Source organism: Marasmius oreades, chromosome 9, assembly GCF_018924745.1.
Source record: "Marasmius oreades isolate 03SP1 chromosome 9, whole genome shotgun sequence".
NCBI classification, from domain to species: Eukaryota; Fungi; Basidiomycota; class Agaricomycetes; order Agaricales; family Marasmiaceae; genus Marasmius; species Marasmius oreades.
The window spans coordinates 2,436,576-2,461,325 of record NC_057331.1 but is presented as its reverse complement, the minus strand read 5'-3'; the positions used below and the strand labels follow the sequence as shown (position 1 = coordinate 2,461,325).

Genomic DNA, 24,750 nt, shown 5'->3' with positions numbered 1-24,750 from the left:
CTTGAGAACAGGATTTTGATATCCTGCCACGTGCCGACGTGTGGTCCGCGTCCAGGTTGAAACAGAGCTTAATTCATAACAATATGTCTAGCAGCAGGTTCGGACAATTCTAATTTTTGGGCGTCTTCGCTCCAAGGACAAGTAAGTTAGATAAATAATTAGTGCTGACAGGTTGAATGGAGAACGGTTAACGTTAGCGATGGATAGTTTAAATAGCTTACATTTGAATCCGCTTCTCTCCCGGGCCTCATTCCATTTCTTTTCCTTCACCCATAGTCGTTCCTTTCATGCTCAAACATCTCCTCCCACTCTCTTTTACAGTCCTTCAAGCTTATGCATCCATAGGTCCCATAACCGATCTTTCTATCGTCAATGCCCAAATTTCCCCAGACGGCTTTTCTCGCGTTGGTGTACTCCCCGAGGGGATCTTTCCTGGGCCTGTTATTGTCGGGTATAAGGCGTGTTCACTAGCTCTTTCCGCTCTAGTCTAAACTTTCGCTGACAGCTCATTAATTAGGGCGACGAATTCAATGTCACCGTCATTGATAGATTAGAAGATCCATCCATGTTACGGAGCACTTCCATTGTCTGTTGCTTTTTTCCCTACCCGTTCTCTTTTCTCCACCTCACGCGACGACGCTTTCACTACATAGCACTGGCATGGTCTAAATCAACACGGAACAACTTGGGCTGATGGGTGGGTAATCGAGAGCTTACTCGAGTGCTCGAGCGTTACTGACTCGCTTTTCTCCTTCGCACTTTTAATCGAAATATTTTACGACTTGGAAAATCTACATCTACCCTACACAGTGCCGCATCCGTATCCCAATGCCCTATTACCCCCGGCAGTTCTTTCGAATACCGTTTTCGCGCCGCAGATCAGGCCGGAACGTTCTGGTATCATTCGCATCTATGTATGTGTCTTCCTAATGTTACTATTTATTTATTTTTGCTGACCTACCGATCTAGCAACACAATACTGTGATGGACTGAGGGGTCCTTTGATAGTCTACGATCCGGAGGATCCTCATCAGATGCTTTATGATGTTGATGATGGTGATGTCCATGTTTACACCCCGTGTAGTCTGCCGAACTAACTGTAACTCTGAGCAGAGAGCACGATTATCACATTAGCGGATTGGTCAGTCGAAGTCACATGAAATGTTTTTCTCTCTCTCTCTCTGTACTTACCATTCACCCTTGAATTCCTGATTCCAGGTATCGTAAGTACAAGTTAAACCGCACCTCCTACTACCGTTCAACCTTGACTCACTCTCGCCCCTCTAGACAAACCCTCACCACAATACGTTGGTCTAGCGTGAGTAATCCGTTGCTCTCTTCATGGATGAAACGCGGTTCGAACCATCCTTTTCCTACACAGCAAGCCAGATTCTACCCTTATAAACGGGTTAGGTGCGTTCTCTTCGTAAATCCTCATTTGCCCAATCTGATGAACCCACCGTGAACTTTATATAGGAAGATACTCTGGCGGTCCACCTTCGCCGCTTGCAGTTGTCCAGGTTGAGTTTAGGAAGCGGTACGTTTCTATGAGTTCTCTCTATCTCCGTGACTCTGATTCGTACGGATGATTCAATGTTCTTTTTCATGTTTTAGTTACCGATTCCGCTTGATATCCTTATCCTGCGACCCCAACTATGTCTTTTCAATTGACGAACACGAGATGATGGTGAGTCTGAGTTGTTTACCCTGTTTCTTTCTTTCTGTTCCAATTCTCCTTTTCCTTTCTCTGTAGGTGATCGAAGCAGACGGCCACAACACTGAACCCGTGACTGTCAACTCAATCCAGATATTTGCTGGTCAGCGGTATTCGTTTATCGTAAGTCCCCCACCAAGTCTAAGTAGGAACTGAAGGTTGATCATAGTACTTTCGCTCTCTTCGTTCATAGCTGGAGGCGAACCGGATAAAGCAAGGCAGCTCTTGTACGTTCTCTTTACCGGTATTTGACGTTCTCTTTGTCAAATTATGAACCTACTAGGGATCCGCGCTCTCCCCAACATTGGCGCAAACCCCTCCGACCCCTTTGCAAACGGTACCAACCTCGCGATTCTTCGGTACACGGGAGCGCCCAAGGTCGATCCTACGACGGAAAGTCACGAGGTCGTTATCCCCCTCGAAGAGACAGATCTCCATCCGTTGGCTAACGAGAACCCTAGTGCGGTAGGTACTTTTTGTGCAGCTGGGGAATGTTGTTACTTACGGTTCCGTTTCTCCTTGTTTCTCCTTTTTTGTTCCCGTCGATCTAGCCAGGAGCACCGAGTGTTGACGGAGCGGATGTGGATATGAATCTTGCTCTTGGATATGTGAGTAACCCCACTTTTACCCCCCCCCACCCTTCGGCCCTTCACACCTCCTTCCCTTTGTACTTCGTGGAACGGCTCCTTACTGTAAAGCGACAGGATCAGAATCAGAGAAAGTTCACGGTCAACGGTGCTGTATACGTTCCCCCCACAGTTCCGGTCCTTTTACAAATTTTGAATGGGACGAAGAGGCCTGGTTGGTACCTTTCCTTTTTTTTCTTTCTAATCTCTGTTCTGAATACAATGCCGCAACAGAGGAGCTCCTCCCATCAGCTTCTATTATCCTCATCCCAGCCAACAAAACCATTCAAGTCTCTTTACCTGTTGGAAATGCCCCCGGGGCACCTGTAAGTCTGTTGAAATTTGTTCTGAATTTCTGACTTGTACTGAATCAACTTTCCTCCTCCCCCTCAGCACCCAATGCACCTGCACGGCCACCCCTTCTCCGTCGTCCGAAGCGCAGGCAGCGAAATGTACAATTTCGTTAACCCTGTGAGAAGGGATGTCGTGAATACGGGAGATGATGGAAAGGACAACGTTACCATTCGGTTTTTCAGTGGCACTTCGACAGGACCTCAAAGCGACGGGGCAGCGAGTAGTGCAGGTGTTTGGTTTTTACATTGGTGAGTAGTGTGTGTGGGGAGGGCACTGTTCTTTATGACGTTCTGACTCTGACTACTTCCTTACTTCCACTCTTAGCCATATCGACAGACACATGGAAAACGGTATGGCGATCGTGTTTGCTGAAGACGTACCGAATGTTGCTGCTGTCAATAGTCCTATTCCTCGTGAGTCCGAGTCCTTTTTCGCGTCCTTTTTCACCGTGACGACTCATGTCCCTTCCCCCCTTTTTTCTTGCATTGTTTGCTAGAATCATGGGATGACTTATGTCCCGCTTACGAAGCCGAATTTGGTGAGGGCGGAGAGGTTGTCGAGCGTCCGGGGGCTCCTTCCGCTGGTGCCAGTCCTGCTAATGGCTCGGGCGCTGAACAGCACCGTAGGAGCTCGCGTTCAACGTCAAGGAGACGCGGGCACTGGTATTGAGCTTGAGTGTTACGGTAAATACCGACTCAGGCTAGTTTAACTGGAGGGTGCGGTCCTTAGCTCTTCCTCTCCCCTCTCTCTCTCTCGTTTTGCGAACTATCATTGTCTATATATTGTAGTTATTCAGATCCCTGTGGATTAATGTTGCTTTCATTTATCGGGACGCGTATTGTAAAGCAAAAAATTCGATTTTACATACCATCGATACTGGAGAGCTATGCTTGATATTTCAAGCTTCAACTATTGCTCGCCACTCCATCTGCATTAGCGATCTACAGCAAGCGACGTTCAGAAACGGAATGTTGCTGATAGAGATTGCGAAAAAGCAAACGCTAGCCAAGAATCTGGGCTCGGGGTAGTACAGGATGTTTTCCAACGCTGATCTACATCAGTAGAATGCTCGGGAATCAAGGAAGGAGGCTTCGAACAAACAAGTAAAAGGAACATAACACAATGATCAACACAATGATCAAAGTCCAGTGTCGACGAACTGGGTACGAAATAAACTTGTACCATTGTGCCGGCGCCATTACTATAGAACTTAGTGGGCCTATAACCCCCGCGACAGTGAATCAGGCCCTCCCGGATTTCAGATGGTCCTGTCGTTTCCCACGGCGTCCCCCGTCTTCATTTCGAGTTCCTGCATGTAAAACATAGTTAGGTTGAAATAAAACAAATATTGAGACCCGTAGGTCTACCACTCCGGGAAAGCGTGTCATCCTTGTGCAGGGGCCATGCTAATCTTCTCTGTATTGTTCCAATGTTAACGTATGACACCCCGAAGGGGTCATAAGAACTCTGGATGGAGGAGGACCAGGTCTAAACGACGTTGATTGCGTTGAACGGGCGAAAGGCGCTAAAATCGAGCCCTGTGATGAACTGATGGGGACGGGTAACAAATCTTCTCACGACTCAACCTTCTGATATATCCCGCGGACATTGGCCTTCAAGATTTTCCCCCACGTGTGCCCAGAACTGTATAGGGACGGAAGTTTGCAGCGGTGGAACGAGAAGGAGATATAAGATAATAATTTCCAAATTTGGTAAGTGTTCCCACGCTCGATGTACCCTTAATGACTTGTACCGTTTCTCTCCCTCTGTCGACCAGGTCTCTTTGCTGACCCTTTCTCATTCTCCGACCACCATGTTATAGACATAGATCTTTCCGGCCTTCTTCTTGCGATCTGCGGGACATCATCTCTGTCTCTGTGCCCTGTGAGTTGGAAAATAACGCGCAGAATCTTGGGAGACTCTGACTCTGGAGTCGCTTCGAATAAATGTAACAACGGGTGAACACACCGAATCTGCGGCAGAGCACGGCTTCAGGAAACAGTAAACTTATACGTATCTTTGGGTCAGCTTTCCGTCGAGGCCGTGGGGTATAGCGTTGCTATGGACTCTCCCTGAGACTCCAGACACCCCACATCCCTCCACATAATCTGTATCCACTCAGTCCGGGGTTTGTAGATCCCCCATCGACTGAGCGATCACAATGTGGCCGCTCAGTATCGTCTGTAGGGTTGGGAGACGGGTCTGTACACTCTGTAGAGCACGTACAGGCAGTATTGAGAGCATGAAGGTGAATATCGCGTTTGATTCTCTAAGTCCTTCCTACTTCAATTGGTTCAGATCTATCTCATTCCTACAAATTTGTTTTTATGTTCTGTTTTCCAGGCGCGAAATTTGTGTGCACCCATCTCACTTCAGAGTCGAAGAAAAAAAAGGGTCTTTCATGTTACCGACTATACTTCATTTTAGAGAATACGATTCGGACTGGTAAAAATGAGATATTCGAGGAGTTGATTGGGTCCTGGTACAGTAGCCAGCAGGTTTAAGACGCTGGTTGCCAATAATCTTGTTCTCCTGGTGAGCTTCTCATTTTTCGTGACCATTCTTCGTTTCCTTACCTCAGAACAATGGAAAATACTGCTCATATTTAGCTTTAGATTGTATACATAAAGACTCAATTTATTATCTTTTTGCACACATTAGCACCGTCTGGTTTTTGTCGACATTTCCACAACCTCAACCCCCAAAGTCTTCATGAAATGTACACTTGAAGGTGAGATTTCTTGATAACAACAAACACTCGTAACAACTTCAACGTTGAAGGATGAGTACGTCCTTGAGTACAAACCCTGATGAAAAACAAAGGTTCGACATTAGCCGATGACATGTTATGAGAATATAAATAGTAACGAGTACAGTATACATCCAGAGGAAAGTATTAGGGTGTTTGGTGGTGAGAGCTGGTTCTACAGGTAAGGTAGTCTCGAACAATAAAGACCGATGGCAGGACACGACGAGATGAGAGAAAGAGACGCTATTAAGTATTCGGGAAAACGACCGGACGTGGAGGAGAAAAAAAAAAGAATAAGCAACAGCAAGATCGTATGATGGGTCAGACAAGGGCTACAAGTAGATTGGTACAGATTGAGAAAATCCGTCGGTTTACACAACGTTCGTCCCGAGGAGAAAAGATAGCCAAAGAAACCCAGTAAAAAAGCTGTGGAATAGGTACGCCAATAACAAAAGAGGGGGGGCGAGTACCCCTCTCTCTAAGGAGGTCTGCTGTCCTCGCTAGAAAACGATACATACTGTTCCGAACTCGGAGAACTCACCGACCCTCCTCCTCCACTATAAGCCGTATGGAACGAAAACGTGCTACGGCTATGAGTTATCCCACCAGGTGATGGTAAACGTCCGACGCCAGACTCATCCACAGGAGACTCCCGCTGTCGTCCATCCTCAAGTACAGGCGTTCTCGGAGTCTGTGGTGTACCCCCACTTGCACCCGTCGTACTAAGCACTAGAGATGCCGCTCTACTGGGAGGTGCACTCCCACCTGGCCCCGTCATACTGAGTGTTAGAGACGCCGCTCGACTTGAAGGATTACTTCCTCCAAACTCCGACTGGTTTATCATAACCGTAGGCGGTCGACTGAGTGTTTGCATACTCTGGCTCGTCCTCCCCGAATAGACAGAACCCGTTGTCCCACTACCAAAATCTCTCGATCCCAATGATTCGATCGTAGGCATCCTCCGAACGTAAGAATTCAAAATCCTCACATGCTCTTCGGGAGGATATGGTCGGCCAAACTCGTCATAGCCCAAAGTTGCGCCACCACGACCTCCACCACGACCTCCACCAACATGATAGCCTGTCAAACCAAATCCTAAACCAAAAAGGAAAGAGTTCTCCGACTCATCATCCGACTCATCCGACTCGTCTTCATCAACAGGTGTTGCAGTCACTACTGTGTCAGGTCTGGCAAACTCCATCGCATCCTCCGTCTCCCGAGTGATCTGAGAGACAAGCAGCCGAAACCGGTCCACAAAGTTTGACAATTCTCTGTCGTCCCTAATGGAAAGTGGGTCTGGTAAGGAGGACATGGTAAGTCCTCCGCCCGCACCAGGAGAGAGGTAGATGGCATCTGTTAAACGTTGTTGTAGAGCTGCAGTGTCAAAGCGTGTCGCCACAGCAGGATCGAGACAGAGGTCTTCGTCTGATTCACGTCGACAGTTTGCGAGATCGCCTGATGTCGATTCTACCGTTTGATGAGGACGACAGTCATTGTTGTTGCCGTTGTTGGTCTGTCGAGAATCCGTCCTGGACAGGGGAGAAGGCGGTTGTCGCATGGCCGCCCCGAGTTGCGATGTCGATGGTTGCGGTGTAGACGTGGCTCTGTCTACCATTGAGCTTTCTCGGTTCTTCCCATTTCCAGTAGCACTTCTCCAACGCCGGCGTTTCCGGTTAAGTCGTCGGCGTGTGATGTTGTATTGAGATGTGGTGATGAGCATGGACAGCTAGAACCAAGAATGCAATCAGTGATGGGTACTGAGAACAAACTAATTTGGTTTTGCATACCACGAGTACCAAGGTGGCAGCTACCCTAAAAATAGCCAGAGCGATCCAACCGGTCCAATTACTCGACTCGGGCGGACAGCTCGTTTTTGATGAAGATATCGACCATATAACGTCAATGTCGAGATTGCAACGAAGGTCGGCACTGAGTTCCGACGTGTGCGAGCACCGCAAGACAATGGTGACGACCAAGTTGACGATGGCTACGCAGAGGAGGAAGAAGAAGGAGAGACATAGAAAGACTGTGCGAAGGAGGAGTAAGGAGCGGAGGGAACTTCGGGAGGCTATTAGGCGGGTTCGAAAGACAGTGACGACTGCGTCGCAGATTAGAAAGGCGAATGCGATAGTAGAGGTGCATGCAAGGCCCAAGGCAAGGTTTTGGCCAACCGTAGAAGAATATACAATATAAGCAATAAAATATCGAACGGTAGTGTAGATTGCCCATAAACCTGTCAAACACTGGTATGAGTAGGGGGAGTTCAGGGAGGAGTTCAATGACGCACCAAGGACAACTTCTAACGTTATTCCAACACCTTTCCAAGCTCTCAATCGCCTTCGCACATGATGCTGCGCTCTATGACCACGCTTCTCTGGTGTGTTGGGAGATCCATCAGATGAAAGATCTAGCATATCTGGCTGGTAGCTGGTTCCATCGAAGTGCGAAGGCTGACGACTGGGAATATCGTGATATGTGTCCGAGCCAGAGTGGTGGTGTTGAAGGAGAGGTTCTGTAAGATGGGAGCCCACGGTGTCGGAAGTAACTGTTGAGAAAGTCCTGGAATGAGGACGAGGAGAGGAGGCTTCGGACACTGAGTCTGGTATCAATAATCCATTAAGTATAGCCGCCATTAACAGCAGATCCAAATGGTATGACCCAGAAGGACTAATTCGACAGTTCGCCTGATTTGGGATTACGGGAGGCTAGCGTATTACTGTAGTCAATTGGGGTTTATGGGCCTTGGTAGTATCTGTCAAACAAGCCGAACTGATTGCAAATTTCGTCCCAGGTAACCGCGGGCCGCGACGCGTAGTTTAGAGTCACCTGACTCACCAGGCTCCTAAGTACCAAGTCTTCGTCCTTGGTCGTTTTTTTTTCCGTGGCAAAGAGAAACAGTTGGTTCTAAGTATGTCAGGCTGCGGAAGGCTGGTGTCATGGTATTTATGTAAACAGCATATTCTATTCTCACACGGTATCCACCCGAACCTTTCTGGGTTCTCTCACAGCGGCACACAGTCCGCATAACCCCGAAATCTCGTCTGATGTTGGAGCGATCCCGTTCTCAATCGTGAAATTTGTTCAAATATTTGCAGGAATTTTGCTTCCACAAGTGACTAATGACTTCCGGAACGGCCACACTCGACATGCGCCGGCGTACATACTGTAAAGTATAGTAGGCGGTATCCAACAAAGAAGGATTTAAAATCCTAATAATAATTTCGGATCCTCCGGGCACTGCGGCGATAACGACCGTGTTCTTCCGTCGGTATGGCTCTCCCAGACCACTGATTGACAGAGGCGTGAGCTCACCTGGTAGTGGACGTTTGGTGGGCGTAAGCATTCCGAAATCCACCCTCGTTGGTGTTGCGATGTCGACACTTTTACCGTAGTTCCACCAGTGTCACGGCATAAAGTATCAACCACAATTCAAGGAACAGGTCTGACTCTCAGGGGGAACAGCGGCAGTGACACGCCAAGCACTTGACAGTTGGCCCTGCTGTTTGTAGATACGCTGAATTCAGTCAGACGATGAACATAAAGCAACGAGGTGAAGGGAAAACATACTGTGCCTAAGCTAGGTCGATGATCTTTCCTTGCCTTGACAGTGTTCGGTAACTGGCGGAAACCAGGGACTAGTAGGTTCGACTTCTCGAGCTCGAGGCTTTGTACCTGAGGATTCCCACTGTATTGACCTTGCTCCGCTGAATGTGAGTGACGTGGTGAGTCCGGTATTTGAGGTTGCCTGAATCCCTATTTCGAAGGATTGTTGGACATTTTTGGTGACCCATCCAACAGTCGGAATCACAGCAAACGAATATTGAGGCCAGGAGACCACGTTTCAAACCCAAGATAAGTAACGAAGCAGAAAACAAGAATCAGAGACGAACCCAAGTTTGTACCAGCGAATATTGGGATTTTACTGGTTCAGCGCTTCGGCCAACTGCTTCGATGACCTGACAGTGTCAAATCTCCGCAATTCAAGATTCAAGGCCCCGCGAATGAAAAGCCATACTTACCATCAGCTCATGTCCCGTCAACTAAGAGAGCGATACAAGCCAGGATCGGTAAGTACCGCTCTCTGTATTCGCACTGCAGCAAGTGGTGAAGTCGGCCCGCCCAAGTATCTCCCTGATTCCTGCAACTGAAAGGGACATGCGGTCAGAGAAAAGACAGGAAGCAATGAGAATAGTTATGTAGTACCGAGTCCGCTGATATCGATAAGCGTGAAGCTGGGATGCTGAAATTAGTGCTGATTAGGAGTCGATTGGTGTGGTGAAGTCTAAAGGGTCGGAAGCGAGAACTGTTGGGGCATCAAGACATACATCTTGAAGGAGAAAGGACCCGTTAGTGACAGATTATGTTAAAAAGCGGGGTCCACGGGAGCTTACTCGGATACCTCCAGTAAAAAAACAAACCACCAACCAATCCGCCAACATGCTACGAGCCTACGAGCGGTCACCACAATGATGTACTCGTAAGGCTGTAACTCACCGATGAGGGTCATCTGGGTCATAGACAAGCAATGGGCCTCTGAGTCTGTCACTCAGGCTGTTAACTTATGTGGCTAGAGTTATTTTCATTAAATCGCGAGGCAAAAGCGTCGAAAACACGCATACAAATGAGAATGTTACCAATCCGGCCTGGTTCTTAGCATGAAAACGATGTCCGAAGAAATTGCCGGGAGTGATTTGTGCATGAGACACTGGGCGTCTTTGCCAGCGGTGGAAGAAGGAAAAGGAAAAGGCAAGCCCTTGTTGGCGCCAATGGCGAAAAGCGATTCCGTAAGATCAGAAGAGACAAAGCAACGGAAGGAGACGATGGATATGCTCCGGAACCACCATCGTTTTATGCCAATAACGTTGATTCTGAACTCGTCGCCCTGAAAGAATGTCAGAGAAGATAAAGGTAATGAAAAACATAAGCATGGCTCGCCTTTTGGCCAACAGCGACAACACCAGGAAAGCTTGTCTCGGAGAGCAGGCCAAGCGAGTAAAACCTAGGTGGCGGATACGTACAGGAGACTTGAAAAAACGTAAAAAATAGTGAGGGGGAGGTCTGGCCATTGGGAAGAGCGAAAGATGAAACGAGTGCGAGTGTCTAGAGGGCGGAAGAAGAAGGGAAAAGAAATCGATCGAAAAGGTTGACTCGTTGTGATCGTCACGGCGGTTCGCAGAGATCATGATCAGTTCACCGTTAAGCCATTCAGGAGGTACGCAACAAAGGAATCAATATTCGGAGTGAACCTGACGATCCGGGGCGATTTGACACTTTGGAGGCAGTCTGTTACGCAGGCTTCTGGTTAGCGATGATAATTGCTGAGAGGTCTCTTACAGTAAAATACAGACGAATTTAAACTAGCAGACTTTCAGGAGGCCCAAGATAACTAGGTTTCATACCACCGGTATCTACACGAAACCGAATGTCAGTGGGTCCACACAAACCCAACATAAAACTTTTACTCACCAATAACAATCTTCTGAACAATAACGGCCGGTTCAATCATGAAGAGCTACCATTGAGCCAATTGATGAGCACAAGTCAGAAAAAGCGAACCAGAACGGGCATCTTACCTTTAAAGTATGCTTTCCGGCGCTGACACCACTCCAAGTCAAGTTGGCGGTAACAATCGAATTGGCCACAAAACCGTCGGGGCCGTTCCACGCAGCTGGCTCCGCTCCAGGGTTTCCAAAGGGCATATAATACGAAGACTGTACGGCCTTGTCGTCAAGTTGCATAGCGAATGCAAGCGGGCGATCTCGCCCATTAGCATTCAACGAGGGCGATATGAAAGTTACGACAGTCATGTTGGTTGAATTGAAGTTGTAAAAGTCGTATTCGCTTCAATCAGAATGGTCAGACTATATTTAGGCAAACGAAGGGATAACATACACCGACGGCCCAGTTCCAGCAGTGTAATTCACCTCTGATCCTCCACGCGGCCAGGGTGTAATTCCAGATACCGTACGTCCAATTCCAGGTAAATTGTGCCATGAAAGCCCATCCACTGAGGTGTTCCGAGCCGTATGGGCAGCCTCGATGGAGATGAGGCCGCCACCTTCCACGAAGCCTAAAAAAACGAGATTTCAGAACTGTCTCCACATAAAATTACCAAAGCACCGACCTTTAAAGGTTGATGGCAACGTGCCCCTCGTGTTTATTGCAGTGAAAGTGAGCTGGACAACCGTATCCTTAGCGGCAAACTTGATCAAGGCCGCGTTCGACCCCGTCTCAAGTTTACTCCAATCTGCTACCGACACGAAGATTCTCTTTTCAGTATTATCAGGGGATATGGAGCCTGAAGTATCGGAAATCTTGAGCCAGTCGACATTAGTAGACACCGTGAAATCAAACGGAGTCGGGCCACCGGCGCCAACGTCGACATAGCGGTCTTGAATAGGGTCGAACGCATCCAACGACATCGATGGTGGTGGGCAATTGTATCCATCACTGCATTGGAATTTGTTGTCCCCAGGCCTGAAGCAAGTTGAGGTTTAACGCGACTTCGAGAAATTCGTTGAATCATTTACCATGCACCAAAGGTTCCTTCTGGCGAGATCCTCATGACCCCTGCAAGGGCTTCTTTTCTCTTCTGGACCTTAGTAATCTGCGGCATCCTAAACGGTGTTCAGTTTCCTGAGCCGATATCAACTTGAGTCACTTTCATACGCACACGTTGGTCATCGGTTGTTGGAAGTATACGTATCCCAGGTCTGTATCTAAGATGAGCGAGCTGGAAGTGTAGATGAAGCAAGATATAACTCACGCGTCTGGTCCATCATGCTAAAGATTTTCATTAACGAGCATAGCCATAATCGAGGGAGGGAAACTCACTGATCCCATTTTCCTGGGTCAGGGCCGAGGATGAGCCGGGTACACGGTAGAAACTTGGAGAGCTTACCATCGAGTATCGAATGATACTGGGTCTCGAGGTCGAAATCCTTCTCAAAGAGCTCCTCGACTTGGTCACCCAACGCATTGGCGCTTAATCTGGCTTGAGATGCTCTTAAATTGTTCATGCCCGCATAGATGTACAGTTTTCCAAGATTGCTGCTTGCCAACACTGGATGGTGTACGAGTTGGAAGAATGAGGGTTGTGTCTCGGAGGGCAGTTTGTTATAGAATGTTGTTGATGCATCAACAAGCTTGTCCCAGGCTTCGATGACACTCTCCGCCCTGTCGCGGATAAAATCGGGAACAAAGTGAGACAGATTTCTTTGGTCGAAACTCGAGGCGCGCACCACGAACGAAGCTTACTTACTCTCGATAGTGGACCAAGCTATATGTTGTCGAGTTGAGCAACTCGGGCTTCCTCCTCGCATTGAACCTGGTCAAGTTCCCTACGATTTCTGCTATTGATTCTGCACCAGCGCTGTCGATATTGAACTCTCGTTGGGCCCAAGATGTAACAAAGCTGTGGACATTATCTGGGTTCCATCTCGAGGAATTCCATCCCAGTGTCAGGAAGAACTCGGTTTCTCGTTCGTAAGGTTTGAGATCACCGACGTTGAGAATCCAAACGCGGGTAGCGTTACGGTCAACAGCGAGGGACATCTGTTCATAGATCTATACAACCCTTTAACTTCAATATGGGGTTATGGAGCATAAACTGACGATGCTTACCTTCGGAATTTGACTGCTCTACATGGTTGGTGCATCAGCTCGGATACCTGGCATTCAATCGACCGCAACTTACGGTTATCCATTTGTAATTCCTTGGATCACCGACGTAATCCACCTGTAGCAGAGAGGAACTGTTACTAACCAGGTTCAGTTGGCAGCGAACGGAATGTCATACGTGATAATAAACACCAGCACCGCCAGACCGATTCCGTTCGTCTAATGTGGGATAACGATGAACGTTTCCCCAGCTTCAAGTACTTTTTCAGTGCTTCAGTGTTGAAAGTGCGGATTTGAACACTCAACTTGTCATCGGGCCATAACTAGATTGAAAAGCTCAGTCAGTTCAATGCAGGGAAAGGGGAAGCCGACACGTACTAGAGTAACATAATCGTCCACTCTCAAGCCCCCGATATAATACCCCTCCACCTCTTTATCTAAATAACAGGGTGACATGATGTGAGCCTCACTCGAGGAACAGTAAGAGCGAGGGAACCTTACAAAGAGTCCAAACCTGTGGAACGGTAGATATGTTGGTCCCGTTGAAGACGTCGGTGAGCAGTTGTTTTTGGTCTGCCATGATTCCTTCTAAGAACGCGATATTTTGGCCTTGTTGTTCAAGAGGCACTATACATGGCAAAGTTTCAGAAATGGGACATGAACGGAACACCCAGGAGAGAAATCTCACAATCGCCGGCCCCTCTCATTCCAACAGTAAAAACTGATTCGTATGGTTTTGCACGTTCTGCCCCTTCCACCCAGTACTTGTAGATATTATCCTTGTTGGTATGATAGTTCCAAGGCCCTGTGCTGAACTTATTAAATTCATTCGGGGTGCTGCGCATGATAGGCTCTTGATGACTAAAGATTTGACGTTGCGAAAGATTAAACACCGAAGTGAACATGTCGAGAATAACCTTCTCCGTACCTGGTGCCCATCGCAACGCCGTAGTAATCCGCAAGAGGTTGATTTTGCGTGTCATCAACAGCAAACGCGCTACAAGTACAAGTTGGTATCAGGTAAGGCCCTCTTCAAGCGGAAACGGAATCCTGACCTTCCCCACATAGCTGGTACGGAGGCGTTAGCGAGAGATCAATTGCAGTCAACTGAACAATACGAACCAGGCCAAATGTAGTTCCCTTTCATCCGTAATAGGAGCTCAAATCTAGTCACCGATCCATCAGTACCCTCTACTGGCCAAAAAGACAACTGCTTGTGACCTACAGTTTCTCGTAGAATAGGTGATTGAACGGAGAGTTGAAATAAAACGAGCCAGTCCCGTTCGTGAACTTTTCCATCGCCCAGTTTTGTAGAGCAGGTTGCTCGTCGTTCAAGAAAATTCCACGGTACTGTACCGTTGGTGGTCCGTGTGAACACCCAGAGGGTGTCAGAAATAGTTCGTCATGTTTTGTTGTCGGGACGTCCGCCCACCTAGCAGTTGTTCAGGGTTTCGATAAAGAATAGATAGACTTTGTCGTACCAATACCAAGGTGAAACGCCTGGATGAAGAGATTAGGTCCGAACGGGAGGATATGGAACATACAGAACTCACCAAACTGCTCAGAGAGGTCATACATCCCAAAGATTGTTCCTCTTTTATTTGAACCGATGACGACAAACGCGCTCTCAACTCCAGGTAGCGGATTCGAGACTTCCGTTGTAAGGAACGCCTCCCATAATCCCTCGATAGACGACACGTTCAGCTTTGTTGCATTGACTACCTGGTCAATAAGCGAAGACCTGCCAAGGGTGCCGACAATGATCGGTTTGGAAGAATTGGGGACCTGGTCGCTTGAAGTGATGTTTACCAGCTGAGGCATTACTCCAGTAACGCGTTCTATGTCTGCGGCAAAGTCTGACGCGGTGCGGTGAACCCCAGGCCAATCATCCGATGAAAGAAGGATAGGTGCGGAATTGCCATTGCTGACGACGGGGAAACTCGAATCAGACGGTTGAAAGACGACACATGTTGGTTGACCCAGTCCTTGCACTCTGAAAACGAAAGCGGCGAATAGCAGGCATGGAAGAAGCCTTATAGTAGTCCACGCCATGGTCGATGGGGAACTTGAGGTAACGGGGGCTTCAGTACCACGTTCCTGGGCATAAAACTTTATAATAGAAAAGATGAGTAGGATCACGGGGCCCACATAGGTCTTGTGAGTTGGAGAAATCTCGGTCCTTCTGACTCCAAGGCCGCCGTCAAGGGTCCAGTCATGATCATGCCGAAGGCGAATATTGGAAGAACTGTTCTGGAGGACAACCGGTCCGTTAGAGTCGTAATCATTTTCACTTGAGAGGTTACGGACTTGAACAATGGTCAGTCATAGCCCAGACCGGGCTAAGTCGGACGCATTGTTTTTACCCGTGTAGTCCGAATATTCATCCTAATGCTTTTTGTCTTCAAAACACTCCGAGAAAGAAAGTCCAATCGCCGTTATTATTAGCAGTAATTCTTATGATACAGGGATCTTTTCGCAAACGTCAGATGAAGCTCAACCACAACAATAGCCTCCGAGTCGTACCTGTCCATAAATAAATACACAACGTCTCTCCGGCGAATAATAAGTCAAGACTGGTATCAAGCCAGATTGACTAAGCATAAAGAATGCAATGAAATCAAGGCCGATTTTCATTACTCGCTGTTGCTGAAGGGGAATCTTTCGGTGATGGTCGTTCGGTCAAGGGCTCGTCGTCACTATCGTCGAGCTCGTCTTCGTCTGCATCGTCGTGTATGGGCTCATGGGCTGGAAGCCCGTCGTCCTCACTCAACCGTATTCGCCCTTCCGGTCTCCTAAGTGTTTTCAGACTGCATCCCGTATTCTGAATTAGTTTTATTACTATCTCGAAAGACGACAAAGACGCACCGATGGGAAACCACAGCACGAACAGCATCGGCTCTTCTCCATAAGATGAACAGACCGCACACTGTACAGGCGGTAACCAAGGCGACCAGAGCCATACTACCAGGAGGCTGAGGTTTCTGGGACTCCTTGGGCTCTAAAGATAAGCTGAATAATGCAATGTAGGGAATGCCAACATAAAGTCAACGCACCTCCAGGTGGGATTACAACCATTTCCCCAACTATTCGAGTCCTAGCGATCGCGACTATCTGTGATACTAACAAGACCGAGTAACACTAAGGCTTCAAGGGGTGGTCCTTACTGTTGTGAGTGTAGAGAGCGAGAAGCTAGAACGTTTAGACGGCCTCAGAGCCTGCCCTCAAGAAACCTTTGTCACGTGGCTATTCCGATTCTTAAAATCTACCTATTTCTCAACTTGCTCGGCCTCGCTCACTGGTTTATTGACTGAAGTCAAATGTTATCATGATTTATTCAGAGTCACTGCCCAACTGTCTACTCTTGTCATGACCACTTAGTACTGAGCGATACTACTACTGGTACCAAAGACACACAATGATACCCACCACACTAACTTCTACCAGCTAGAAGAGATAGCACGGGAATGACGGTTAGCGAATACTGCTCATTGCTTTATCCACAAGGCTGGGCTGTCTCTTGATTGGAGGTGGTTTTCCCCATACATCGCAAAGCTTCAACTTGCCCTCTTCCGGGACAGCAACGATAACCTTCATCCCATTACCGACCATGACGCTTCCAGCCAAAGGTTTGTCGGAAACAGACAAAGTTTTCACATGACGAGAGTTAGGGAAGGTGTGCGCGACAACAGAATTAGCGGTCTGTGTCGGGAAACGATGGATGAGAGGATTATTATCCCAAGGAAGAGTTTCTGCCTCTTTCCCGTGAACGCTGATCATCTCCTTGCAGAGGGAAGAGAAATGTAATCCGCTGACTCGGGAGCCAGTGCGGATGGTGTGATTGGGACCGACCACGTTAGGGCGGCTTTCTTCGGGATCGATACTCCAGAGACGAATCGTCCCTTTGGCATCCCCGGTGCCTAGATACTTGCGTTGCCACGGGCACCACGACAATGCCTGCACTCAGAATGTCGTATTAGTCACTGAACTTTTCCGAGAATCTAAATTTGATACTTACCGTGACAGCAGCGTCATGTTGAATTTTCTTTCGACGCTGAACAAACTCTCCAACATCAAGCGGACTTTTCTGACGATCGTCCCAACAATAAACGGTACCGGAATCGTCGCCCGTGGCTAAATACTTCTTGTTCTCGTTCCACGCGAGATGGGTGATACGAGTCTGATGTCTGATTAATTTCCTAGCCTCTCCCTTCAACTTCGTCGCTGGACTGATTCTAATGTCGAAGAAACGGATAGTTCCCTTTACCTCACCCACTGTGAGAACTGGTCCATTCCATTGCATCGCCCCAACATCTCTCGTGTGCCAGCTCATTGTGGCCCTCTTGGATGCGACGTCCCAGATGTGGATGTACCCCTTGCTGGTGGAGACCGCAAGCGTATTGCTCTGCTCGAACCCACCACATTGAACGACTTGGATATCGCCGTACTTGTCCTTGAGTTTGAACAACTGGACGATGTCCTCGGTAGTATGGAGGTTCTTGTAATGAAGGCGATTACCACGGGTAAAGAAAAAAATATTGTTGACAGAGCAAGTCATAGGGAGGTATTCGTATTGGGAGGTGGTGGCATTGTCGACAGCAGGAGGGGGTGGCAGAGAGAAATCTATACTCGTCTTGGTAACACCGAGATGTTCGTGGGATGAATTAGGAGCAAATCTGGGAGGCTCGGGGGGTAACATGAAAGATGAAGCAAGGGAAGAACTTGACACGCTCCTGGTCAGGGACGGAGCTAGTGGAGGATACTTTGCTTTGAGAACACTTGGAATCTGCCTATCGGTTTCAGCACTAAATCCGATGATCATACCATCACGCCACACAGTTGCAGGAAACTTTGGACTCTGAATTTGATTTTGGAGTTCAGCTTGGTGTTGAATAGCGATCCGCAAGTGAGCGTCGCGTCGAGCTTGGACTTCCGGTGTTTCTGCTACCTAATAAATTCGATCTTTAGTAACCATATTAAAAAAATAAGATATACGTAAATTGGTTGACTCACACTGCGTGGAGAAGCAAGACTCTGCGCGCCGGGGCTGCGAGGGGAGAGTAACCCGAGTTCCAGCGTTTCATACTCGGTGTACAACGAAACTTCCTGCTTGGGTTTCTTGCTTCCATAGTTAAAAGAATCGTGATCCTCAATAGAGTGCTGTCGTTTGAGTCGGTTACTACTGGACGGACCAGGTTCAGTCATCAGTATGGGCGTTTCGATTGCAGGATCGAGTGTTAGGGTTGAGTAAGCGTCGCGAGGAGAATAGGGGAAAGTGTTGAATGATCCGGAAGAGAACTGTCGAGGTTAAGAAATGGATGAGAAGGCCAGGTAGGCGGGTTTTTCAACCTCTGCCAAGAGAGCAAGGTCGATGTCCGGGAACAAGAAACGTTAAGCGTTCCCGCCTTTATTGACGTGTTGTTTGGTCCGTGATGGTTATGTATGTAATCAGCAAGTAATTCGGAGCACATTCACAATTGTCTCCCGGCCCAGTTCCAGCCATTTCTCAAATCTCTCAATCCATTTGCACTTCTTCACAACACTCTTGCAACGGAACCGTCGTTCCTTTTGTGGCCGTGAGGCTCCTCGACTGGGATTAGCAGTCTCTTCATCTCCATACATAGGTACCTTTCTTGAATTCAAAATTCGTAATGACCTCGAAGCCTAGCGAGCCACGTTGGAGCTGTATCGTAGAAAAGCACGACGAGGTATGTATTCTTACAGCCTTGAATATGATACACATTATACAGACAGTCTTAAAAACGTACAATTTGCGTTGACAGTGTGATTGCAATTCCGAAAGTGTCCATCCTGACTTTGTTCTCTCTCTCCAAAACAAGATCCTTCATAATGCCATGTTCTGAACCTGGCCTTCAATTTCCGTAGTACCTTGCGACGAGGCTGAATTTGCTAGCTCCTGTTCAAATTGTAGGTGGTACTGGTAAAGTTCCGTTGCGAACTTGACCACTCTGATTTCTGCCTCGGACGATAACAATCGCAGCGCTTCGTCAAAAGAAACGATATGAGAAACGTATTCTTGTTCGTCAGGCATGCAAACCCCTTTGTGATGAACCTGTTGGTGATAGCGTTTGAGGGACGTACAGACATCGAACTGTCAATTCGACCTACAGCATTCTCTGGTATCTGTCCAACATACCATGAAATGAGATATTCGCCTCCTCCATCCTTCAATTTTCCTCCTAAATCGTATTTCGCTTTCCAAGTCATGGTGCTGATAAAGATGGGCTCGGTTACTTTCAAGGGCCACTTGTCACGATCCTTTGGTGCGTAAGGTTGTCGGTGTACCATGTGCATGGGTAGAAAGTCGACTTCGTAGCCAGTCTAGGTGGAGGAGAATATGAGACTGCTATGGTCAAGAAAGGTCAAAAAGGTCAAACACACCTCCTCGAACGCCTCTCTGAGAGCGGTTTGTTCCAACGATTCTCCTATATCCTTCCTTCCTCTGGGAAGTATCCAGTGCTTTGTCCGAGTATCTTTGATGATCACCATCTTGTTCGTTGCAGGCTGTATGACTACCATCCCAGCTCCTAACATAAAATCGGGACTAGCCCATCCTGAATCTGGGACAGCCCTTGTACTAAAATGAGAGAACACAAATTGTTGGCGATGAAAAGGCAGAGAAGGCGATGAACGAGGTTGGCCACCCCCTTGCGCTCGCTTCATAATGGTCGTAGGAAGTCGTATGATATGGATATGAAGGTTTGGGAGTTCTGATCTACGATAGACGGGCTGCAGTCAGAAGTAACATTGTCACACCATGACCTCAGCGCGCGGGGTATTTCAACGATATTCCCTTCCGAAATTCCAGATGGTCATTATCATTCATTATCGTCAGCGATTCATTACATGTCGTCAATCATTCAAAAATCCTAAGGAATAAAATAAATATCCGAGCCTTATCACCCTTGCAGAAGAGCATCGAATATCCCGCACAAAACCACCATTGTGGTCACAATGACGGAGAGGTTGGGTGAAGTCCGTCTGACACCATTGGATGTTGGAGTAGGTGCACTAGACGTGGTAGAACTCGGTATCTCTCCATTCGCAGATGCCACGCCACCTAGGAGAGAGCTGGAGAGAGCACATATCTTCTGCATCCCTTGAAGTACGTCGGGTAATGATGGTGCTTGCAAAACGTCGGTTTGATTCGTGCGAATAAAACTAAACCGCAGTGCTTGAGCTGCATTCTGGATCGCAGTAGAAGGAACGCATACCAGTCAACACATTGAGGAAATACCGATTGGAAGGTCTCCGTGCATGAACATTGAATAACGTTAATGAAGGCTCCGGGATTGAAGATGATCTACCAAATCGTTCAGTAAATCATGAAAGGTAAGCGCTGATAGAAATTGCTGATATCACCATCGAAAAATTGGCCAGAACTGGAGCTGCTTGGGCGCAATTGTTGATTTTATCATAATCCTAAAAGGAACGACCTTCGATGAGCAACATATCTGGGGGACATTGAGAATAAAACGAGGTAATTATCAGGTCAACGTTCCATGTACCGAGAAATAAGCGACGCACCAGAAACGACAGGAGAAGTTATTCGGGTTTATGAAGACGGACCTTCTGGCAAATAGGACATGATGGTGGGGTATCCGGGAATTGAGGAGGTGTTGTTCGTTGTTGCAAGGCATTCGAAAGATGTGGGATGGGTATAAGTTCGGGTGTTGGCGACGCTTGTACTATAGCGCTGGAGGCCAGGGCAAGAATATAAATAAAGTATAGATAAAGCATTGTAGACGCTCGCAGACTTGGATTCAGAATGATCGTTGCGGTAGATAGAGCAAGAATGCAAGAAATCCAAGAATGCGTCGCTCGTCGTCGTCAACGGTAAAGGGACGATAAGCTCACACGATTCATGTGCCATCCGTATCTGGTCCCGGCTAAACCGATACAGGCTCAGAAGCCGAACGGCGCCGGCCGAGCTTCTGAGGTCATTTAGTCTCACGCCACAATGAGCCACCAGGAATTCTGCAGAGCTACTGGTACCACTATCAGTTGTAGCCGAAAGTTTGAGCGCATCGCTTTTCACTACTTATTCGGAACTCTGAAACTAAGAGTTGAGTCATGTCTTATCGACTCCAAAGCATGGTAGTGAGTACTTAGTGTTCCCACCTCGGACTCCGGAGTCACCCAATGTAGTAAAAGTAAAAGTACAAGCTGTGAAAGCGCTCAAGGACACCCCCAGTGAATCAGTTTCCGATGAAGAGTTGAATTTCTTTATGGTAACAAGTCAATCTCAAGTTGTAGTTGATTTTGGTCCTTCCTAATAACGCTACATTACAACACGTGGTAAATCACACCTATTTCTCAAAAAGGGTACAATATTGGAGAGCGCATGAGTACCAAGTGTGAAGCGATTATGGATGCAGCAATTCGTCGAGGTCAGGAAGAGTACTGTGGCCTCAAATATACACTGTGCTTCAAGTTGATAAGTTGAAGTCCGTTAATAGATGTTCACATCAGTGGGGGGGGCATTTAACGGCGTCCAGTCGACCCGGAAAATTTAAAAGCATGTCAACTTGTACGGGAGTAAGCCCTTCGTAACATGATATGGCCGCTCAAGAGGATACCACTTTGGTTTCACTTGACCAGTATTCTTTCGGGAAAGACGTTTGATTTTGCTATGTATGGTAGGCATCCGCATAGTAACAGCTAATACGCCTTCCAGCATCTTCGGGAAATACCATTTTTGATTGTGCCATGTATGGAGCCATCTGTATAGTAGCCAAAAGCCGAGCCTACTTGTTTAAGTAAAATCAGAAATCATTAATTCCTATGCATACCAAGAACTTGCAGCTTGACTCGGATATTAGCATGTACTAGTAGCTCGCGCGCTCCAGAAAATGTGAGACCATTATTCAAATATCTGGCGCACTAACTTGAGCCCTTCAGCACTAAACTGCCACTTTAAATCCCATTCACATTTCGTAGCCCATGGGAAGGGCAAAGTTGGCCTAGCACGCTAACCAGCACGAGGACTCCGTCATCTCGGTCCTGTATTGACAAAATTGGTCAAAGCAAGTTAAGCGCCACACCGGGCCACCCAACAAGATTAAGCCTCAAAGGCGACTGAACCGGTACCGGTTCATGAACGACTTGGCCCGCATCGGCATTTCGAGCCATTCTGAACCGTTTCGTGTATGTGGGGCATTCCAATCTCATGTTCTTGCTTTTCTTAAATATGGAAGGACCAAATGAACCTACGTCGACCGAGGGAATAGCTACTGTATATGGGCGCCAAGTGGGGTGGGACCCACTGACGCAATCTTCCTGTTCGGGAAAAACCACACAGTGATCGGTTTCGGAACTCAGGTCGTCAAAGCGCTGGTTCGGTGGACTCGGAAACTGACTTGACCTGTGCGTATGATGAAACACCCCGTTTCACATTTCGCTGTGTCAGCTCGAAGATGAGAACAGGCTTCACCAGGCCCAGTTTAGCTAGCTGGAAGCGCAAGTTGATAGGATTTTGATACCGAGGCTCTGGTTATCTACATAAGACAAAAAAGAATGCAACAAACGACGAAACCATACGACAGCACTTCGAAAACATTTAAGGATACAAAGAGCAATGATAAACGTCCGGTATTTTGAGGATGATTCGTTTCAGCACCATGTCGAGACGGTCTGGAAACGTTCGCTTTTCCCATCGACATTCTCCTCAGAGTCTACGAGCGTCTCTGTATCAATAGAACGAGATCTGTGCGGAAGATCATTCCTCCGATCGGCAGCCGATCGTAGCTCATGGATCCTGCGAGTTGACCTCGCTTTACGATGCCGTTTTGCAGTAAATAGGGGAACTACTAGCGGCCGATCGTTGTCGTCGAGAGCCGTACTGGTCGTTATGGCATTATCATCAGGTGATGGGCTCTCAACAAACATAGGGCGGTTGCTTCGAATGACACCAGTCAACCGGCGAGGTGTATATGAAGTTTCTCGTCCACGAAACAGCGCAAAATAGGGGTGGTCGATGTGTGTCAGGATGCTAGGGTTGTAACGAGGATGTTCCGAATTCACGCATTGGTGATAGCGCATGAGTATGGGTGGTTCAGCTAGGGCATAGCACTCCATTAAGACATGCATTTTGATTTTCAGTTTATCAAACAACTCCCCGGTCACCGCCCATATCCGTCGCTCCTGTTCATCTTCCTCTTCCGTTCTCGGGCCGTTCCTTATTTCGACCACGAAAAGGTTGTCTGTAAAACGAATCCCTCCATCATGGACTTGACATATGCTGTAACAGATACCGCGATAGTAAACGCGACGGGAATGCATCTTCGCTAGAGTTTGGTAGAACTATGAGAAGGAATGGGTCCATGCGATGCTGGCGGACTTGAAGATCTTACGTACCAGTCGTCTGTCGCTATATTGAAGACCACGCCCGGCTCTTTTTTCGTATGCTAGGCCGATGATATCACTTCCTCGCAATACGTGTGCGATTGGCCGGAAACATACATCCAGTTCGGCGAGGACTTTTACAACATTCGTGATTTTTTCCAGCTGCCGGAAAGTCACCGTATCCCAGGCGATATCAACTTCTAGAGCCGAAATGAGACTGTTGGGAGATCTGTTACGGTAAAGCTATCGCTTACCAATCTGGTCCCCCCTCAGTAAACATACACATCGTCCCCACCCAATCCACCTGATCAGTTGCAACTCGCTTTCTTGTACCGTTGGGAGCCATAGCGGAGATTTAATCTTATACAAAGTGTGGGACTTCTTCTTGGGAACAAGACGATATTCGTTCGTCTTCTCATCTTGATAGAGATAAAGGTACTTGTATCGTTCGATAGGGATCACTTCCGAGAGCTGTAGCTGATCGTGTTACGGGTCAACGCGATGCAAACCTAAATCCATACTGAATGAGAAACTGACTATTAATTTAAGGTGAAGTTCCTGAGCGGGTCTATCCGAGGTGATGAATGGATCGCATTTAGTGGACTTTGGGCCTTGAACAATGAAAATATGACCATTCTTGTACAGGAGGTAGAAGCTGAAATCGTCATTGATCCAAACAGCCCTGTCTGAGCTAAGGTCATAACCAGGAATTGCTGAACATCCAGGTTTCCTCACCAATATCCACAAGAGTATCTCGAGGGAGTTTACATAGACTCGTGTCCATGATCCAGTCGACAGTGAGTGTGCAGTATGGGTCCAAGGTGTGACTTACCCCGGTTTCCGGAGTCCGTCAAAATAACCGACAGTTCCGATATTTGCCCACGAGCCATTATCTTATCTTTCTTTCCAACTTCGATGATCTTGGACACTTGAGTATTCTGTACTCGAATTGCGCAGACATGAAGACATTTAATGCAAAATCAGGACCGAACGCGTCTTACTCGACACCAGCTATCAAGTAATATCCACATAATGGTGTTCCTTTGCTCCTGCCATTTATGTCCAGCAACACATAGAATTTGAGCCAACCGGTTCGTCTTTTTTTTCTGTGACCCTCGGTATTGAGCTCATACCTTGTTTATGACGAATAGCGCACGCGCTGAATAGTGGATTGCGTAGTCGACGGCGCTGGCATTCAGTGGGTCCAGGCTGTATGATTGTATGATACCGAAACAGCCCCGCTCTCAAAGATCTGGCTCGGTACGAATTACTAGTATGCAAGTTCTTGTCTTTATTTCTCTCACCTTTATGAGGGCATTGAAGGC

At 47.5% G+C, this 24,750-nt stretch overlaps 9 protein-coding genes across 9 annotated transcripts; 1 reads left to right on the top strand and 8 right to left on the bottom strand.

Moving 5' to 3' along the window:
- The first annotated feature begins 161 nt into the window (after positions 1 to 161).
- E1B28_013697 (uncharacterized protein) lies at positions 162 to 3,632 on the top strand. The gene is made up of 20 exons (XM_043158872.1): positions 162 to 458; positions 518 to 586; positions 654 to 697; positions 811 to 914; positions 970 to 1,056; positions 1,114 to 1,141; positions 1,219 to 1,223; positions 1,288 to 1,318; positions 1,382 to 1,413; positions 1,477 to 1,537; positions 1,615 to 1,687; positions 1,754 to 1,837; positions 1,908 to 1,941; positions 1,998 to 2,179; positions 2,266 to 2,322; positions 2,419 to 2,515; positions 2,575 to 2,666; positions 2,734 to 2,942; positions 3,019 to 3,107; positions 3,191 to 3,632. Exons 1-20 carry the CDS (start codon positions 288 to 290, stop codon positions 3,361 to 3,363), a joined length of 1,722 nt encoding a protein of 573 aa, XP_043004227.1. The 5' UTR covers positions 162 to 287; the 3' UTR covers positions 3,364 to 3,632.
- Positions 3,633 to 5,517: 1,885 nt separating this feature from the next.
- E1B28_013696 (uncharacterized protein) lies at positions 5,518 to 8,368 on the bottom strand. The gene is made up of 3 exons (XM_043158871.1): positions 7,731 to 8,368; positions 7,231 to 7,676; positions 5,518 to 7,169 (listed from the first exon to the last, which is right to left on the bottom strand). Exons 1-3 carry the CDS (start codon positions 8,074 to 8,076, stop codon positions 5,922 to 5,924), a joined length of 2,040 nt encoding a protein of 679 aa, XP_043004226.1. The 5' UTR covers positions 8,077 to 8,368; the 3' UTR covers positions 5,518 to 5,921.
- Positions 8,369 to 8,533: 165 nt separating this feature from the next.
- Positions 8,534 to 9,762, bottom strand: E1B28_013695 (uncharacterized protein). Its single transcript, XM_043158870.1, has 6 exons — positions 9,647 to 9,762; positions 9,463 to 9,587; positions 9,334 to 9,399; positions 9,011 to 9,196; positions 8,756 to 8,957; positions 8,534 to 8,680 (listed from the first exon to the last, which is right to left on the bottom strand). Exons 2-5 carry the CDS (start codon positions 9,463 to 9,465, stop codon positions 8,862 to 8,864), a joined length of 351 nt encoding a protein of 116 aa, XP_043004225.1. The 5' UTR covers positions 9,466 to 9,587; positions 9,647 to 9,762; the 3' UTR covers positions 8,534 to 8,680; positions 8,756 to 8,861.
- Positions 9,763 to 10,743: 981 nt separating this feature from the next.
- E1B28_013694 (uncharacterized protein) lies at positions 10,744 to 15,140 on the bottom strand. The gene is made up of 24 exons (XM_043158869.1): positions 14,617 to 15,140; positions 14,545 to 14,563; positions 14,289 to 14,495; positions 14,186 to 14,229; positions 14,119 to 14,131; positions 13,992 to 14,060; positions 13,752 to 13,924; positions 13,565 to 13,690; positions 13,442 to 13,500; positions 13,370 to 13,386; positions 13,242 to 13,314; positions 13,140 to 13,181; positions 13,067 to 13,084; positions 12,705 to 13,009; positions 12,345 to 12,619; positions 12,278 to 12,290; positions 12,210 to 12,226; positions 12,117 to 12,156; positions 11,974 to 12,060; positions 11,568 to 11,920; positions 11,336 to 11,513; positions 11,017 to 11,284; positions 10,910 to 10,955; positions 10,744 to 10,851 (listed from the first exon to the last, which is right to left on the bottom strand). Exons 1-24 carry the CDS (start codon positions 15,113 to 15,115, stop codon positions 10,796 to 10,798), a joined length of 2,997 nt encoding a protein of 998 aa, XP_043004224.1. The 5' UTR covers positions 15,116 to 15,140; the 3' UTR covers positions 10,744 to 10,795.
- Positions 15,141 to 15,482: 342 nt separating this feature from the next.
- On the bottom strand, positions 15,483 to 16,283 carry E1B28_013693 (uncharacterized protein). The gene is made up of 4 exons (XM_043158868.1): positions 16,117 to 16,283; positions 15,929 to 16,061; positions 15,587 to 15,870; positions 15,483 to 15,532 (listed from the first exon to the last, which is right to left on the bottom strand). The coding sequence occupies exons 1-3, from the start codon at positions 16,136 to 16,138 to the stop codon at positions 15,681 to 15,683; spliced, it is 345 nt and encodes a 114-aa protein (XP_043004223.1). The 5' UTR covers positions 16,139 to 16,283; the 3' UTR covers positions 15,483 to 15,532; positions 15,587 to 15,680.
- A 99-nt stretch (positions 16,284 to 16,382) lies between these two features.
- On the bottom strand, positions 16,383 to 18,456 carry E1B28_013692 (uncharacterized protein). The gene is made up of 3 exons (XM_043158867.1): positions 18,074 to 18,456; positions 17,079 to 18,008; positions 16,383 to 17,017 (listed from the first exon to the last, which is right to left on the bottom strand). Exons 1-3 carry the CDS (start codon positions 18,263 to 18,265, stop codon positions 16,535 to 16,537), a joined length of 1,605 nt encoding a protein of 534 aa, XP_043004222.1. The 5' UTR covers positions 18,266 to 18,456; the 3' UTR covers positions 16,383 to 16,534.
- A 294-nt stretch (positions 18,457 to 18,750) lies between these two features.
- Positions 18,751 to 19,828, bottom strand: E1B28_013691 (uncharacterized protein). Its single transcript, XM_043158866.1, has 3 exons — positions 19,463 to 19,828; positions 19,190 to 19,402; positions 18,751 to 19,133 (listed from the first exon to the last, which is right to left on the bottom strand). The coding sequence occupies exons 1-3, from the start codon at positions 19,742 to 19,744 to the stop codon at positions 18,906 to 18,908; spliced, it is 723 nt and encodes a 240-aa protein (XP_043004221.1). The 5' UTR covers positions 19,745 to 19,828; the 3' UTR covers positions 18,751 to 18,905.
- Positions 19,829 to 19,886: 58 nt separating this feature from the next.
- Positions 19,887 to 20,918, bottom strand: E1B28_013690 (uncharacterized protein). Its single transcript, XM_043158865.1, has 4 exons — positions 20,651 to 20,918; positions 20,444 to 20,503; positions 20,296 to 20,384; positions 19,887 to 20,242 (listed from the first exon to the last, which is right to left on the bottom strand). The coding sequence occupies exons 1-4, from the start codon at positions 20,819 to 20,821 to the stop codon at positions 19,981 to 19,983; spliced, it is 582 nt and encodes a 193-aa protein (XP_043004220.1). The 5' UTR covers positions 20,822 to 20,918; the 3' UTR covers positions 19,887 to 19,980.
- A 1,612-nt stretch (positions 20,919 to 22,530) lies between these two features.
- On the bottom strand, positions 22,531 to 24,247 carry E1B28_013689 (uncharacterized protein). Its single transcript, XM_043158864.1, has 5 exons — positions 24,161 to 24,247; positions 23,963 to 24,111; positions 23,680 to 23,902; positions 23,438 to 23,625; positions 22,531 to 23,383 (listed from the first exon to the last, which is right to left on the bottom strand). The coding sequence occupies exons 1-5, from the start codon at positions 24,207 to 24,209 to the stop codon at positions 22,694 to 22,696; spliced, it is 1,299 nt and encodes a 432-aa protein (XP_043004219.1). The 5' UTR covers positions 24,210 to 24,247; the 3' UTR covers positions 22,531 to 22,693.
- Between the last annotated feature and the right edge of the window lie 503 nt (positions 24,248 to 24,750).